The sequence below is a fragment of the Macrobrachium nipponense genome, chromosome 6 (genome assembly GCF_015104395.2).
Source record: "Macrobrachium nipponense isolate FS-2020 chromosome 6, ASM1510439v2, whole genome shotgun sequence".
NCBI classification, from domain to species: Eukaryota; Metazoa; Arthropoda; class Malacostraca; order Decapoda; family Palaemonidae; genus Macrobrachium; species Macrobrachium nipponense.
In genome coordinates this window covers 96,883,267-96,900,770 of record NC_061108.1, presented here as the reverse complement: position 1 = coordinate 96,900,770, position 17,504 = coordinate 96,883,267, and the positions used below count along the sequence as shown (strand labels likewise).

The 17,504-nt window shown below is 36.7% G+C and overlaps 2 protein-coding genes across 5 annotated transcripts in view; one reads left to right on the top strand and one right to left on the bottom strand.

Annotated features, from left to right (window-relative positions):
- LOC135216410 (nucleotide exchange factor SIL1-like) overlaps positions 1–3,926 on the bottom strand; it is a 131,872-nt gene extending 127,946 nt beyond the window's left edge. The window contains exon 1 of one of the 4 annotated variants that reach the window (XM_064251700.1): positions 3,826–3,926. The gene's annotated coding sequence lies outside the window, so the exon portion shown is untranslated. Of the gene's footprint in view, positions 1–3,398; positions 3,534–3,728 lie in introns of those variants that run through there. The other 3 variants (XM_064251703.1, XM_064251699.1, XM_064251701.1) reach the window with 3 other exon arrangements.
- A 6,783-nt stretch (positions 3,927–10,709) lies between these two features.
- Positions 10,710–17,504, top strand: part of LOC135216400 (signal peptidase complex catalytic subunit SEC11A-like) — a 102,698-nt gene continuing 95,903 nt past the window's right edge. Inside the window, exon 1 of the mRNA XM_064251690.1 lies at positions 10,710–10,869. Within this exon, the coding sequence (XP_064107760.1) occupies positions 10,801–10,869 (69 nt within the window). The 5' untranslated portion in view covers positions 10,710–10,800. The remainder of the gene's footprint in view (positions 10,870–17,504) is intronic.

Sequence of the window (17,504 nt, the reverse complement as noted above, 5' to 3'; positions counted from 1 at the left end):
AATGGAATGATTATTGTATTTAAAATACTCACATATGAATTTTGTACTTACAGTTATAGTATTATTATTGGAAAATATTAATGATAAACTTATTACATACATGTCCATGAAAATTATCTCATCTCAGTAAGAGAGAGAGAGAGAGAGAGAGAGAGAGAGAGAGAGAGAGAGAGAGACGAGAGCAGAGAGAATACCATTAAAAACCATTAAATTCGTTGACCATTGTATGGCATTGTTACATTTCCCCAGCTCCGAGCGTCACTGGAGTTATGAGGTAGGGAAATTGATACAGATAAAGACGAAAGAAGAATTTTCATTTGAAATTAGTTATCGTATTATTACTACTTCTATTATTATTATTATTATTATTTGAAAATAAAATAAACATGTGCATCTACCATAAAAATTCTCTCATCTCAGTAAGAAAGAGGAGTTATCCTTACAAGTGAAATGGAAAGGTCATTTTCATCTCTTTAAAATACTGCCATTATGAATTTTGTAATTACAGTTTTATTATTATTATTAAATAACTGAAATTATCAATAAACATTTACATACTAGTACCATAAAAATTCTTTCATCTCGGTAAAAAGAGAGAGAGAGAGAAGAGAGAAGAGAGAGAGAGAGAGAGGAGAGAGCGAGAGAGAGAGAGAGGAGAGGAGAGAAGAGAGAGAGAGAGAGAGAGAGAGAGAGTTTATCTTTCCGTTCTCTCAAAAAATACTTATAACACTTCCAGCAAAAGAGAGGGAGGGAGTTACCACTATGACACATTATTATCTTGTGTGGCAAAAGAGAGAGAGAGAGAGAGAGAGAGAGAGAGAGAGAGAGAGAGAGAGAGAGAGAGAGCCTTAATTAAAAGTGACATGGATAGATTAATATTGTATTTCTTTAAAATACTATCACATAATATGAATTTTGTAATTACAGTTATTATTATTATTATTATTATTATTATTGATTATTATTTGAAAGTATTAAAAACATACAGTACAAGTACTACAAAAAATCTCGAGTCTCAGTAAATATGAGAGAGAGAGAGAGAGAGAGAGAGAGAGAGAGACGAGAGAGAGAGAGAGAGAGAGAGAGAGAGAGAGAATTATTTTTATTATGCAATATCATTTAAACTTATTAAACTTACTAATACAGCATTAATCAAAATTAATATTTGAAAATTACTAAATCATTTTTGTATCATAAAAATGTATTTAGTTATGAAAATAAACATCAAAATACACTAATTAGTGATTATTTTCGTCAGAAAATTCTGCGAATGGGCGAGTCCGTCCGCAAATAATTTCTAGATAGGTTCCAAAGAAAAATCCGCCAATGTGTGAGTCCGCGAATCCGGAGAACGCGAATATGGGGGGACCACTGTATGTATGTAGTATGTATGTATGTATGTATGTATGTATGTATGTAGTGGTACTATATAATATATATATATATGATATATATATATATATATATATATATATATATATATATATATATATATAAAGAAAGATATATGCCATGAAGGAAATATAAACGAAGGAGGTCTGCAAGATCTTTTGATGTTAAAAGTCCTTTACTGAGCAGAGACTGACATACATACGAGAAAAGACAATACAAGAAGATTCGTATAACTGACAGATAGGGATTATAAAGAGATTAGTACCTAGAATCCGACACACCTGGAAGATAAGAAACCTTCCCAAACAAGCATAAACAATGGGTGCAATTAAAGGTTTAAGACAATCATCTCAGGTACAATTTCAAGACAATTAAAGGATTATAGGTGACAGCTATTCAGAACTTGGTAAACAAAACCATATTCACAATGCTTTCTGGTCATTGCAAATTCGGCCCAATTAATTTCTTATGGTGGGAAAACAGACAGAGGCTCAGGGAGCGAAAGCGATTGTGCCACACTACGGCGGTAATCCGGCAGTAAAACATCTTCATATATCCAAAAAGTAAATAATAAAGATATATACAGGTGGTCCCCGGGTTACGACGGGGGTTCTGTTCTTGAGACGCATCGTAAGACGAAAATCGTCATAAGCCGCAACATCGACAAAAATCCTAAGAAAACCTTACTTTTAATGCTTTGGGTGCATTGAAAACTATGTACACTGCATTCTTATGGCATTTTTCATAAAAAAAAAACCTTCAAATATTGATTATTTTGCATTTTTGGTGTCATATTTCATCTCCCAGAAGAGGGTTGTAGGCGTCGTAACCCTGGAAATAATGTCTATTGACAAGCGTCGTAACCTTGGAATGTCGTAAGCCGACACTGTCGTAACCCGGGGACTGCCTGTATGTGCATTACAATTATAACAATTATATAAATAGCTGATAACAATCTGCATGAATAACTGGTAAACTGTTCTGCAAGAAAGTTGAGTATAGCAATTAATTTACAATTGGTACGAAAGTCAAGATATCGTGACGTCATAATACAGGACTTAAAAAAAAGTTCTAATTCCGAAAAATAATTACTTAAATTTGAGTCAGGTATCGAGTTACTTATTCAATAACGAATATTTTCAAATTAATCATCATAAATATGTCAAATATTGATGTTTTACTATTTATTTAAATAGTTATCTAGTGCACGCTTCGTCGTCGTCTTCTACCAAAACCATAGTTTCCTTTAAAACGTTGTGGCAAGGGAACATGTTTACGATTGTTGCGATGAAAGTGCCCCAGCGTCTATGGGTACAAGTGGTGTGCAGATTTAGCACAGGAAATGGGAAGTTTATTGACACAAGCGACTCCGCAAACATCGAGATGGAGTCAATCTTCTTTAGTTTTTTAATCGTAAGTAAAAATTTCGAAAGCGTTTTGGGGTTGTGGGCACTGCGTTGGCCACCCTTTTCATTACCCTCAGTTTAAATCTTAAAAAATGGCCTTAATTTCTAACTTTGGAGAAAATACTTACTTTGAAAGGAGAGTAGAGGTCTTTAGCTCCTTCTCTCACCAACAACAATTCGTGACTAATGACCATCTCTGGTGTCAGGACGCGTTAAAAGTACTTTTTCGGAGGGTGGCCTAGCCGTGGTAGTCGGTGAGTTGGCCAGTCCACGCGGTGTTTTAACCTAGCTAAGTAGTGGTTGGAAGACGGTGTTTACGATTGTTGTGATGAAAGTGCCCCAGCGTCTATGGGTACAAGTGGTGTGCGAATTTAGCACAGGAAATGGGAAGTTTGTTGACACAAGCGACTCCGCAAACATCGAGATGGCATCAATCTTCGAAATATTTTTAGTTGTAAGTAAAAATTTCGAAACCGTCATGGGGGTAGTTAGTGGTAGTGTATAGTACCTAGTACTGCGTTTGGTCACACTTTTCATTACCCTCTGTTTAATCTTATAATATGGCCTTAGCTAATTTCTAACTTTGGAGAAAATACTTACTTCGAAATTAGAGTAGAGGTCTCGAGCTGTTCCTCTCACCACCAACAACTCATGACTGATGACCATCTCTGGTGTCAGGACGTGTTAAAGTACTTTTTCGGAGGGTGGCCACAAACGCGGTAGTCAGTAGGTTGGCCAGTCCAGTCGGTTGTTTACACTAGTACTTCAAGAAGAATGTAGAGGTCTCGATCTATTGTTCCCATGCTGGTTGGGTTAGGCTATTACTAGTATACTAGTACTAGGTATACCTAAGCTAGTAGGTCAAAGCTATAAACTACTGTCAAAAGTTTTCAAAAAATAGGCTACTAGTATACCAATACAATTACTAACCCGTGTCACAGATTTTCTTCAGAAGTATGGAAATACCATTACACACACCAAACACATCCACTAGTTCAATGGCTCAGTCTCTCTTCCATTTCCATACCTAAGTACTGAATACCAAGCAAGGCTGATGCAACGATTTTCATAGTCGTGTACCAACCATCAAAAACCACGTCATGTCAAACGTACATTCATCGATCCCTAACTTCCTCTTTCCCTAACTTTCAAATGGAAAATTAAATCAGGGTTTAGTAAAATATTTTGTCCGTTTCTACACAAACTCAAGATCATAACATTATATACTGTATATATATATATATATATATATATATATATAATATATATATATATATATATATTTATACATACACACACACACACACACACACACACACACACACACATATATATATATATATTATATATATATATATATATATATATATATATATATATATATATATATATATATAAGATATGATATATATATATATGTACACACACCACACACACATATATATATATACATATATATATATATATATATATATATATATATATATAAAGATAAATGCCACGAAGGAAAAATAAACGAAGGAGTCTGCGAGATCTTTCGGCTGAAAAGCCCTTTACTGAAAGCAGCTGCTTCAGTAAAGGGCTTTTCAGCCGTGAAAGATCTCGCAGACTCCTTCGTTTATTTTTCCTTCGTGGCATTTATCTTTATTTATGGATTTATCACGTTCCTAACTTTCGTGATTCTGTTATACATATATATTATATATATCATATATATATATATATATATATATATATATATATATATATATATATATATATAATATATATTATTATTATATATATGTGTGTGTGTGTGTGGTGTGTGTGTGTGTACACACCCACACCACACATCTAATATACATATATATATATATCTATCTATATATAGATAAATATATATATATTATATATATAAGATACATATATATATATATATTATATAATATGTACCAAACACACACACACACACACATATATATATATATATATATATATAGATATTATTATATATATATAATATATTGCTCGCCCATACTAATCACTGACGGTCATATTCTAACTGCCCTTGTTTTTATGAAGACAAGTAAAATATGTCATTCATAACGTTAAATATTATGAACGCCGTTCATTGGGAGGAAATCTTTCCCCCAGGACAGCCAGACGACATTAAAGCGAATAAGAATGGAATAATTTGCTTTCTCCACAAGTATTTTTTAAAAATATCCTTACATGTAAATGTTAGATGGGTCGTTAATTAGTCTTAGAGTAAGTCAAAGAGAAATTAAGACATTATATGACACAATAGGATAAGGAAATATTTCTACTGTTGAAAGACAACCAACATATTTACAGAATCACTTGTGTGTCATATCAGTGTTGGCAGATGGGACAAATACTGAATTAAATGTACATAAGAAATATATAATCTTATAATCTATGAAACAGTGAGGAGATGGTCTAGCGCTCTATGTCGTTTGGTATTCTTATCTCCTATGGGGAGCAGAATAAGAGAAAGGAACGAGAACCACGTCAAGAAATACTATATGAACACTGCTGAGGTAGGCTAGTTTATAGGAGATGGATTATCCATATATTTTTCAGTAAGTTAATTATTTTCTCCAGGAGAATTTCTACTCACAACGAACATGCATTTTCAACAAAAGAATAGGTATGCCATAGAGGAAAGTAAAAGTATTGGTAGACCAGACAGAACAAGAACTCTATCTATACCATTATTCCTATGAAGCAATATATTTACGGAATCCATCGAAATAATGTCTAACATAAGGTAATATCAACCCAAAAATCTCACTGTCAACTAGCCCTTACTCTTCTAAATATAATGCTGGAATTATCTGAGGGAACAGTTGTCTTTACTTTGATTGACAGCGCGACCTATAGCGCGATTTCATTTCGAAACCGTGCAATGTGGAGCGCCTACATAGCACCGAGCGTATTGTCTATCATTCTAAATCTGTAAACACATACGGCAGTGATTGTTTTTGCTACTACGAGCGTAAATATTATTGCATGCAAAGTTAATTTATCAATTGATATGTGATAAAAATGTGAAAATTTACAATTTTTTATTTATTCAATACCATTCTGCATGTTCTAAAATCTAGATACACTGAAATTATTAATTACTTTCGAAAGCTTTTGTTCAGCTTTTATACAAAAGTAGATGGATTAGATAAGAGCTATTTTTCTTTACATATTTATCATCACTAAATCTGTGTTTTATTTTACAGCTTCTTGTCATTATTTCTGCGACTAGTTACAAGTAACAGCACATCGGTTATCAAAAATATCTACAGCACACAATTCCATGTAGGACGGAAATAAGTAATGTTCCTTAAAATAAAAGGAAACTATTTGGCACTTGAGTAAACAAACACGTTGTTGCCGTGAACCCACGTCCCATGGCATTTTCGCATGTTTCTGCTCGTTATTTTTGCAAAGCTCATTTGTTTTTCAAAATATTCAAAGTAATGTTATTATGTTATGCCTTCTCAATAACCCTCCTTGTTGTGTTGTACCTACATTTTATAGCATGTTCTTTACAGAGAGAGAGAGAGAGAGAGAGAGAGAGAGAGAGAGAGAGAGAGAGAGAGAGAGAGAGAGAGAGAGAGAGAAATTTAGGCATGTTTCTTATAGTACTCTTTTCGGAACTTCTTGACTATTTAGCACAAGCATCTCCATTGGTCCATGTTAAACCAATCGTTATGAAAGTCAAACTCGATGGATTTGAATATATACCCTACCGTATATATAATTTTGAACTATTTAATGGAAAATTTTATTTTGACATCTAACATAATAATTCCATAATTCAATAAAGGTGATAATTATTATTCTAGAGAAATTCTGCAATATATGACGTGCTTTCCGCAGAAACTCTTTCCTTAGGTCAAGTTTCCATTAATTTCGTCTTCTCTTTTCCATAAACTGCGTTAGTGTCAAGACAATATTTATCATCGTATTGTTCGTTCATTTTTAAATCAAGATCTGGGTAATTTCATATGGAAGCAAAGCTCATACTTATTTCTGAAAAAAAAATGAGTTAAGGTAGGTTATATAAGTGGGAGTGATAATAATTTGATAATAAGAAAAAATCAACAAACACATTGATATTAAGGGACGTAAAGGACCATGGGAAAGGTCAATGAGAAAATGGAAACTGAAATACAAATGGAGAGATGCTGTCTGAGGAGAAACCGTTGATTTGGTAATTATTTCAAGATTTGTTGAATGAAACTGAAGAGATGCAGATCTAAATGGAGCGAGACTGGAGGAGTTTAATGTAGCCTTCATTTTGGGAATGCCTGGAGAGGAAAATGATGGGGATGTAAGGATGATAGTCGAATAACAAAAAGACGCCGTTGGTTGATAAATCAGAGTGGGATGCTGTAATATGGCAGTGAAAATATCATTTTGTCAAAATATGTAGATGAGGGAACGGTTTCAAAGGAATGAATGATGGAAATAATGATCCCTTTGTAATAGAATAATAAAATTGATAAGATGACTGACGAATTTATAGAGGGATGTAATTTCTTAAAATGCCCATGGAAGTGCATAGTTAGATTTTGATAGGGGAAGTAAGGCAGGCGGCAGAAAGATTGGCAGGCAAAGGGCAAAGATGGTTTAGACAGAAATTATGGTGTATAGATCAAGCAATGTATTAAGAACTGTTGGGTGCAAACTTAGAAAGAAACGGGGGGAAATCTATATGTGTCATACATGGACACTGAAAATCCTAATGTGTGGTGCAGTAATTAAATAATAATTAAAATTTTCTAATGAAATGTGTTAGAATATGTAGAAGGGAGAGCGACTGATACGGTGTAAAAGTGCCGCCGAGAGAAGTGCTGTTTATTTTCTTTATCGATAATGTAATGGGAAAAATATTCCTTTAACCGGTCCACCCTTCAAATTTGGGCTATTTTGCCAAATTATTAATACAAATTATTATGTATCCCTTGCAAGGGATCTAGTCCAAGAGTTCTGAAGACTAAGTAAATTAACCAAGTCCAGGAGACTAGGCCTGGGAGAAATTTGGCATGATGTAGTGAGTAATAAAGAAACAAGCTGAGTACCAGGAATTTTCTTCAATACCCCTAAAATGGAAATCAGCACTTCAATTGCCTCCCAGTGGGAAGACATCACATGGCCTCATCAGTAATAAGACCCATACACACAAGGAATATCATGTAACAGCAGGTAGGACAGGCCTACCCTGATTCCCAGGCAGCGTAAAGGTCATTAGTCTTCATAGCCACCGTGTCAACAATGACAGTACCATTCTCCGACCCCTGTCTCCAGGCAAGAAGACTGACAACAGTGCATAGTACCTAGTATTATTATTCTCGTATATCGTAATGTCATGGTGGGAGAAAAATCCGCCCGCGACAATAAAGTTAAGTATATCTTAGGTTTACCAGACAACTGAGCTGATTAACAGCTGGCCCGAAGGATTAGGTTTTTTTCTTTTACTTGGCCAGGAGCCAATTAGTTTCTTAGCAACGGGACCTACTACAGCTTATTTTGGGATCACAACAACTTTATGTCGAGAAATGAATTTCTAATCACCAGAAATAAATTCCTTTGGTTCCACACAGAGGGACTGCAGGGAACCAACTTGAGCTATCAGAGTTGCGTACGGAACCCACTCATCCAGTGAGGAGAATGAGACATGTCAGGACAAAGGTAGATGTAAATGTATAGTTGGGATTTTTTTTTCAAATTTCATATCCAATTCCATTATGAAAGTACCTACATGATAATATGCAACATTCAGTTTTAACATATCTCTTAATATGATGCTACATAACCTAACTGGCGATGCCAAAAGGATATACCCTAGGATAATAGCCAATAAAAAAGAGAGATAATTTCATAGAAATTAACTGGAATTTATTTCCTAAGAAAAGGAGACAAGAAAGTAAAAGAAGATAGATAGAAAGAAAGGTAAGGTTAAGGAGTAAGAAAACTGAAAGGGAAGTCAAAGGAAGGAAAAGAAATAAGGGTGAAAATGGTACGAAGTGGGTAAGTAGAAGGAAGAGAGATTCTTGGGTAATAAAATATAGATGAGGGGAAATGATATAAGAATAAAGAATACAATGGGAAGAAGAATGAAAGAACAAAAAGAAGATGGTGTAGAGTAGGGGAGAGATGAGAAAAAAAACAAAGAAAGGAGAACGGAAAATAGGAGAAAGTGAACTAGAAAGGAAGACAATAAACTAAAGAAGAAAATGGGAGTGAAAGAGAAAGAAGAAATTGTGAAAGGATGAACAAAAGGTGACAAAAGAAGAGGAGACAAAATGATTAGTAGCAACGAAAATGTAATTTAAAAACGGGGCGGGGGTGGGGGGCGAGAAAAACATGAAGGGAGAGAAAGGAAAGTGGATGAGGATGAAAGATAAGATGGGAAGAGAAAAGTAAATGAAAATGGGACAAAATAGGGGATAATGAATAGTGAGAAAGAGAAGAAAACGAAATAAACGCGACAGGAAGGAAGTTGATGGGAACATAAAGGAATATGAGAGGAAACCAAAAGAAATGATAAAGAAGATCATGAATAAAGAAAATAAGGAGGAAGGGGAGATAGAGAACGATGGAGAAAAAGGAACTGAGAAGAAAGATGGAAAAGGGCTATAGTAGAAAGGAAAATGGGAGTATGAGGAAGGAAGAAGCCGTAGCTACGGAGGATAAATGAAATGAGAGAGAGAAAAGGGTAGGAGAAAATACAAGGAAAATTAGAAGAATAATAAGGACTGAGCAGGCGAAGAGTATGAAGGAAGTGGGGGAGATTTAACAGAAGAAAGGAAAAGTGGGAGGAGATATGGAGTAAGGATAGGGGAGAAAGATAAAGATAAGGAGGAATAGAAGCAAGAAAATTAGATTTTTCTTTAACATAGATGGGTGGGCCTCCGAAAAAACGAGAAGAAAGGCTAAGAATATGTAGGAAATGGGAAAAGAACAAACTGATAAATTTATCTATCACAGATGAAACGATGGCTTAGTATTTCAAGATGGCTTTGTCATGTGGAAAGAACAGTGAACAATAAGTTGATGAAAGAATTTATTGATCGGAAGTGTCAGTATATTGATAAGGTGGGGATAGATAAAAAGAGAGAGTACTTGAAAGGAAAGGCCTTAATATCCAGAAAACACCATAGTGTGCGCAAGACTGGTATAGCGCATGCATGGAGCACAATGCACTGCTGGTGATCCTTCTTAGAAAAATATAATGCTATAGAAGTTTTGTTCTCGCGTGCTGGTGTATGAACAGCTAATCTATTTGCATAAATTTTCTCTGCAAGGTAAATGCTTTTGTAAACAATAAACTCTTGCTCGATTTTGACTGAGACAAAAATAGAATTGTGCTTCTTGCAATGATAAAGTCCTACGAACACATTTCTTCAATCAAAATATCTTTCACTTATAACAGGTCTAAATTTTTGCATACGTGACGATGAAATCATATACTAACCGGGAAACATACTTCCATTTTTTTCTTTTTTCACCCGCAACTTGTCATAAGTTCTATTACTTAATAAATAAATCTACATATATTTGCCATTTAACTATGAGTTGTCTGGATTCATCACAGGCCATGTGAGTCAAAAGGAAAGTGCAGAATTTTAGCATTTTAAGTATGCCAGCTTTCAAGAGCTTAAAAAAAACTTCCAGCCAATCACGCAAGGCGACGTCATGGTCCGCGAGTAACAAGCTTATAGAGCGTTATGAACCTCTTGACTATCCAAAAGTGAAGAATACTTAATAAGTTTTTATATACAACCAAAGAGATGGTTCATGAAAATAATGTCATCAGTTTCTCTCACACATTTGCTTATTTTTTTTCCAAGAAGACTCTTTACATTTTCCTCACAAGGGTCTCTGGCTCTTTCTAACGCTGAGCTGTAGAAAACATGTGTTGTTGAGAGACACCACCGTAAACACTATCAACGACCTCCCGGCGGCATACAAATTTTGACAGATTGCCTCTTGGCTCGGTATGCCCGAAGTCCTCAAAATGTTGCAATTGGATTTTTTAGACGACTTGAGGCGAATGAATGTTCGCCAGGTAAGCTGCGAGTGGTTCCAACTTCATTACAAGTAGTATCTCAAGCATGTTTAGATGTCAGAGGCTAGAATGTGTGGTGTTATTTGGGCTACGGCTACCGTGGCTAAGTAGGATTCCAATTTGAAAGGGTCTAAACTAGGTTACTAGAAGAACACTTTTGACGTGTACACAGCCATTTAAATAGTAGTAGTTACGTGTAGCTTACAGAAACACCTTTTAAGGCCTGGACTAGGCTAGGTACTAGCTAGGTATCTATGGTAGGTAGGTAGGTAGGTAGTAGTACCTAGCCTAGTAGCTACACGTCCATGATGTTTGCATTGCCTGTCATAGTAGCTTAATGTTAGGCTATAGCCTAGGTATCTGTATGGCCCGTCAGACGGTGTTAAGCTAGTGCGAATCAAAATTCAATCATTCTGAGATGTAGGGTAAACAACCGCATGGACTGGCCAACACACCGACGGTCACAGCTGGACACCCTCCGAAAAAGTACTTAGGGTAAAAAACCGTAGGGTCCAGAGTGGACCTTGTATGATCAGCTTGGACAATCCCTAAAAAAGTACATTATAAAGCGTCCTGACATCGGAGATGGGCATCAGTCGCGACTTGTTGTTGGTGAGAAACGGAGCTAAAGACCTCTACTCTCCTTTCGAAGTAAGTATTTTCTCCAAAGTTAGAAATTAAGGCCAAATTTTAAGATTTAAACAGAGGGTAGTGAAGATTTAGAAGATTGATGCCATCTCAATGTTTACGGAGTCGCTTGTGTCAATAAACTAACCATTTCCTGTGATAAATCCGCACACCACTTGTACTCACAGACGCTGGGGCACTTTTATCACAACAATCGGAAAACTTTCCCTCACCGAGTAAACAACTGTTTTGGTAGAAGACGACGACGAAGAGTGCACTTCGATAGTTTTTTAAATAGGGTAAAAAACCGCATGGTACAGAGGTGGACCATGTACGATCAATGTGTACAACCCCAAGAAAAGTACATTATAACGCGTCCTGACACTGGAGTAGAGGTCTTTAGCTCCGTTTCTCACCAACAACAAGTCGCGTCTGATGCCCATCTCCGATGTCAGGACGCGTTATAATGTACTTTTTTTGGGGTTGTACACATTGATCGTACATGGTCCACTCCTGTACCATGCGGTTTTTTACCCTACTGTAAATAGTAAAACATCAATATTTTACATATTTATGATGAAAGTAATTATTTTTTGGAATTAGAACGTTCTTTTAAGTCCTGTATTATGTCGTCACGACATCTTGACTTTCGTACCTATTGTAAATAATTGCTTTACTCAACTTTCTTGCAGAACAGTTTACCAGTTATTCATGCAGATTATCAGCTCTTCATGTAATTGGTATAATCGTAATGCACATATATATCTTTATTATTCACTTTTTGGATATATGAAGATGTTTTACTGCCGGGTTATCGCCGTAATGTGACGCAATCGTTTTCGGTCCCTGGGCCTCTGTTTTCGCACCATAAGAAATTATGGGGCCGAATTTGCAATGACCAGAAAGTCGTTAAAAGAGGAAAGTTAGCATTGAGGGGCATATGTTTTGATTGAGAAAAATACAAATTTATTCAATAGCTTACTTACTTACTTTATCTTCCCGCCACTGGCCAGTGGCATAAGGCTGATACAGTTCCTCTCCATCTGTCTCTATCCCGAGCCATTTCCCTCGCTTCCTCTAAGTTTTGGATTTCATCCTCAAGTTCCCTGACAATTATGTCTATCCACCTCGTTCTTGGTCTACCCAGCGGTCTTCTTCCTATTTGTACTGCTCTCAGTGCTCTCCTGGGGTCTCTATTCCCATCCATCCTCTCAACATGTCCAAACCATTTCAGCCTTCCCCTCTTCAACCTGGTACTGAATGGCCTTTGCCTCAATCTCACCCTGATGTCTTCATTTCTAACATAATCATCCTATTTAATGCCAAGTATCCTTCTCAGCAGCTTCATCTCAAAAGCATCCAACCTTTTCTCCTCTGTTCTGGTCAATGCCCAGGTGGACGAGCCATACATCAGGACTGGTAGGTAGTACTACTGCAATTCAATAGCTAGCTTGTAAAAAATACTTGATTACGAAAAACTTGATTGACAACTAAGCAGCATACCTACTATGGGTTTCAGAGACAGTGCAAGCACGTTTTTGGGCAATACCTATTTCTGTAACGAACACTCGTATCAGAACGAGATTTTGCTATAGTGCATTACACCCAGTGCCGTAATTTATAAGGGTATCGTGAATCACTAATCGTAAAGAATAACGACACTTGTCCTTGTACCAAGAGACAAAAACTCCATTATGCAGAAATGGATACGAACACGTGTATAAAGCTCCACCTACCCTCTCCTCCCCCCTCCACCGCCACCCCTTTCCTTCTTCGTTCCTTCGCCTTCTCTCTCTCTCTCTCTCTCTCTCTCTCTCTCTCTCTCTCTCTCTCTCTCTCTCTCTCTGTTGCCATTCGGTATGTGTTGACCCTCCAAACTGGGTATAAGACTACACACAAAACGTTGAAATTGGTGAAATTAGGCTATCTATTGGAAGTATATATACATAAATATTAAAGCAATTTTATCATTGTTGCATTACTGTGACAACTAGAATTCATGGAAACAGTTTATAATAATGAATCGCCGTATGTGTGAAGCCTCCACTAATGTGGCATCGATGATTTTGCCATTCTTAGCATGCAAACATTAAAGGTTACATTTATTTCTGGCATACGGTTATTAAAGAAATTCAAAATACTAATATAGACTGAAATCAATGAAAAGTGCTAGCAAAAACAAAAAAGCAAAAAAAAAAATATGTATATAATCCACTTATCTGTAGTCGTTCCTCTATGGTTTTCGGTAGCCAGATGTACAAAAACGTTAGAAACATTTGATTGTATCTACTTTACAAATATCTGTAATTTTTAGGGGTAATTTGGTTGCAAAAAAGGGATGATATACATGAATTAAATTAAAATTTTTAAATAACAAAGTAAAGTTGAACTAAATAACGAGTAAAGTAAACAATTTAGGGAATAAAACTTTGCAGTTTCGTCGTCTGCTGTTCGTAACTGTGTTTGTGGCGCGCGCGCTTAGGAACCAGGAACAGCAACTTGTTTAAAGTGCAATGTGGAGTGAATTGAGACCAAAATGTGTATAATAACAATCAAATAAGCACTGTGGAGTTTCAGTTGTGATGGCAGTAAGGATAAAAACCACTGATTACAAGGTAAGAATGAATTCAGTTCAAACCGTGACCCCGGGAATAAAAAGTTTCATACTTTCAGTAATATAGGCAACAAAATGTTTTATTGTGCTGATTACAACTGCAATCTTGAGTAAGATCAATAAACGTTACATACATACGCTAACATTGTTCAAATGATTGCTGGGAAAGATGATTTTCGTCACTGATCAGAACCTGTACATCATACGGTAGCCGCCATATTGGATTTCAAAACTGCCTTGAAAACATATTTTACGAAGAGCGTCACATGCATATTTTAGTTCGTATGGGGCTTTCATATATCACATTATGTTGACGAAACTTCAATCTTTTGAATGGTATGCTTGGAGTTGTAATTGTATTTTTGTTTCACGTCTTGCGGGGGTTAAGCAGAAGGAAGGCATCAAAGCAGCTACACCTTCCAAGGGCATGACTATTTTGTCCAACAAGAGGAGCCACATGCATGATGAGATGGAGAGGCCTCTTCTTGTATGGATAAAAGACAAAGAAATCGCTGGCGATACGATAACCGAGACAGCAATCTCCCACAAGGCCAGCACTATTTTCGGCGATTTGATTGCCCAGCCCGAAGACGACGGGGGAAGGGAAATCGATGCCAACCCCAGACTTCAAGGCTTCTCATGGATGGTTTGAAAAATTCCGGAAACAGACTGGCATCCATTCGGTGGTGTGGCATGGGGAGGCGGCCAGCTCGGACACGAAAGCGGCCGAAGACTTTATTAAGATGTTCGATGAGATGACGATCAAGGAAGGCTACAGTTCTCGGCAAGTCTTCAACTGTCATGAGACTGGCCTTTTTAGGGAAAAAAAATGCCTCGTCGGACATACATTACAGAGGAAGAGAAGAAGCTACCTCGGCATAATCCTATGAAAGACAGGCTTACGCTCGCACTTCGTTCCAATGCCAGTGGGGATTGCAAGGTGAAGCCCTTACTTGTCTATCGTTCGGAGACTCCTCAAGCCTTCAAGGCCCACAAAGTACTAAAGGAGAAGCTTCCAGTGATGTGGAGGGCTAATGCGAAAGCCTGGGTAACGAGACTTTTGTTCACCGAGTGAGTAATCTCTGTTTCAGCCCGACGGTGAAGAAATTTTTGGAAGAGAAGCGCCTCCCTCTGAAATGTCTGCTGTTGTTGGACATTGCCCCTGCTCACCCTCCTGGCCTCGAGGAAGATATCCTAGCGGAGTATTCTTTCATCAAGGTTCTTTATCTTCTGCCTAACACCACCCCTCTCCTCCAGCCCATGGACCAGCAAGTGATATCAAATTTCAAGACGCTGTATACAAAACATCTTTTCAAGAGATGTTTCAACATCACCAATACCACAAACTTCACCTTGTATGAATTTTGGAAGGAGCATTTCGATGTTGTGATATGCATTCGACTCATCGATCAAGCTTGGCAGGAGTTTTCGAGGTGAACCTTGAATTCTTCGTGGAGGAAACTCTGGCCTGATGCCATATCTGCCCGAGACTTTGAGGGATTCGACATGGGTGATGCTGGTGCAGATTCAGAAACAGTTGACGATCTTGAAACTGTTTTGGAACCAGATCTTGATGAGATCGTTGCACTCGGCAAGTCCATGGGGCTGGTCATCGCCGAGGACGACATCAGTGACCTTCTCGAGGAGCACCAAGAGGAGCTTACGACGTATGACCTGAAGGAGTTGGAGGTCCTGCAAAATAACCTTGTTCAAGAAAAGTTCTCTAGCATCGGTGAGGAGGAGGACGACCCTATGACAACAGCAGAAATTAAGGATGCTCTAGCTGTTTTTCATAAGGTGCAATCATATGTAGAAAAGAGAGACCCCGAAAAGGCTTACACAGGTCGTATGCTTGTGCAGTTCGATGACGTTTGCCTGAGTCGTTTCAGGAACATTGTCAAAAGCAGGCATAAGCAATTTTCCTTGGATAGTTATTTTTTAAAGAGGCCTTTAGTAGGAGTAAGCAAACAGGAAGATCCAAGTGATACTACGAAAAAACAGAAAGTTGAAAGTGGTGAAGAAAAGGGATTTTGACGTAGGAAAAATCTATTTCTGGGTGAGGAAGCCGTGTCGCCCAGTGAAATATGTCTGCTTTAGCACTATTTCTAGTAAAATATTGCTATAATACCAGAGAACTGCTAAATTGGACATGTCAGAAGCCTCTGACTCGCTCACCTATATAAAAGGTGTCGGTATAAAACTGGGGCGAGTGTTAAACACTACCACAGCAACCCCTCCAATTAGCCTTTTCCTCATCAAAAGACCCTAAATACGGGGAGCCGACCCATAGGTCACACCTAGCTACCCCGTTGAAGGCGGCTGTGACGTCATACTTATCGATAGCAATGTATTTAAAAAAACGTAAAGTAGAAACAAGTAAAAATATGTAAAAATAGAAATAAAAAAAAATTTAATTTTAAGTTTTTTGTAAAGTTAAGCGTTAAAGTTTTGTGCCATTTTTTAATGTGTTTAGTAAAGTTCAATATTAATGTTTCCTGACATTTTTTAATGTGTTTTGTAAAGTTATGTGTTTAAGTTTTCTGCCATTTGTCCTCCTCTGTCGCCACTTTCGGAGATCGCCTCATCTTAAAGATAAGGTTCCACATTTTACTACATACGTACGTATGTACATACAGTATTTCTTGTATACCATGTACACTAATACACTTTATTTACAGGTATGTAGTACATATTAGTAGTACGTATATGTAGTTCAAGTTAGGTATTAGATGGTCCAAATTGTTGTACGTATTTCATTGTTTATTGGTCAAAATAAAATTTACTGGGGTGTTTTTGTAGGGCTTGGAATGAATTAGGCAATTTACATGTAAAATGCGGTTCAAGATACGAAAAACTCAGGTTACGAAGGCTGCCTCGGAATGGATTAATTTCGTGACCTGAGGTACCACTGTATATGATGACCTTTTAAATCCTAAAATTCACCATTAAAAATTCTGGATCTTTTTTTCTTGTATTACTATTCTGAAAATCAAACTTTAAATTATAATTTATGAAAATTTCATTGTTCAACTTAAATCTTATTCATCGTTTATGTTGCTCCATTAATTTTTCCCATGTTTTTCCATTTTGACCAATAGAAAAACTGTTACATGACTTGCATGTGGTATGAATAGCTAGAATCCATGAATAGTTGAAAACCCTATAAATACAATACACTTGAAACATGCTTTTTTGTTAGTTAAAACTCTAGAAACCCTCTCAAAAATGTGTATACCTGGTCTTTTTAATAGTTTTATCACAGAAAGTTTATTTTATCATGAAATTTATAAAAAAACAGGAATTTGTGGATATTTCTCGTAGAAAAATACTGCGAATAGGCGAATTTCCTGCGAATAACGGGGTATATGTTCCAGAGAGAAATCTGTGGATACAA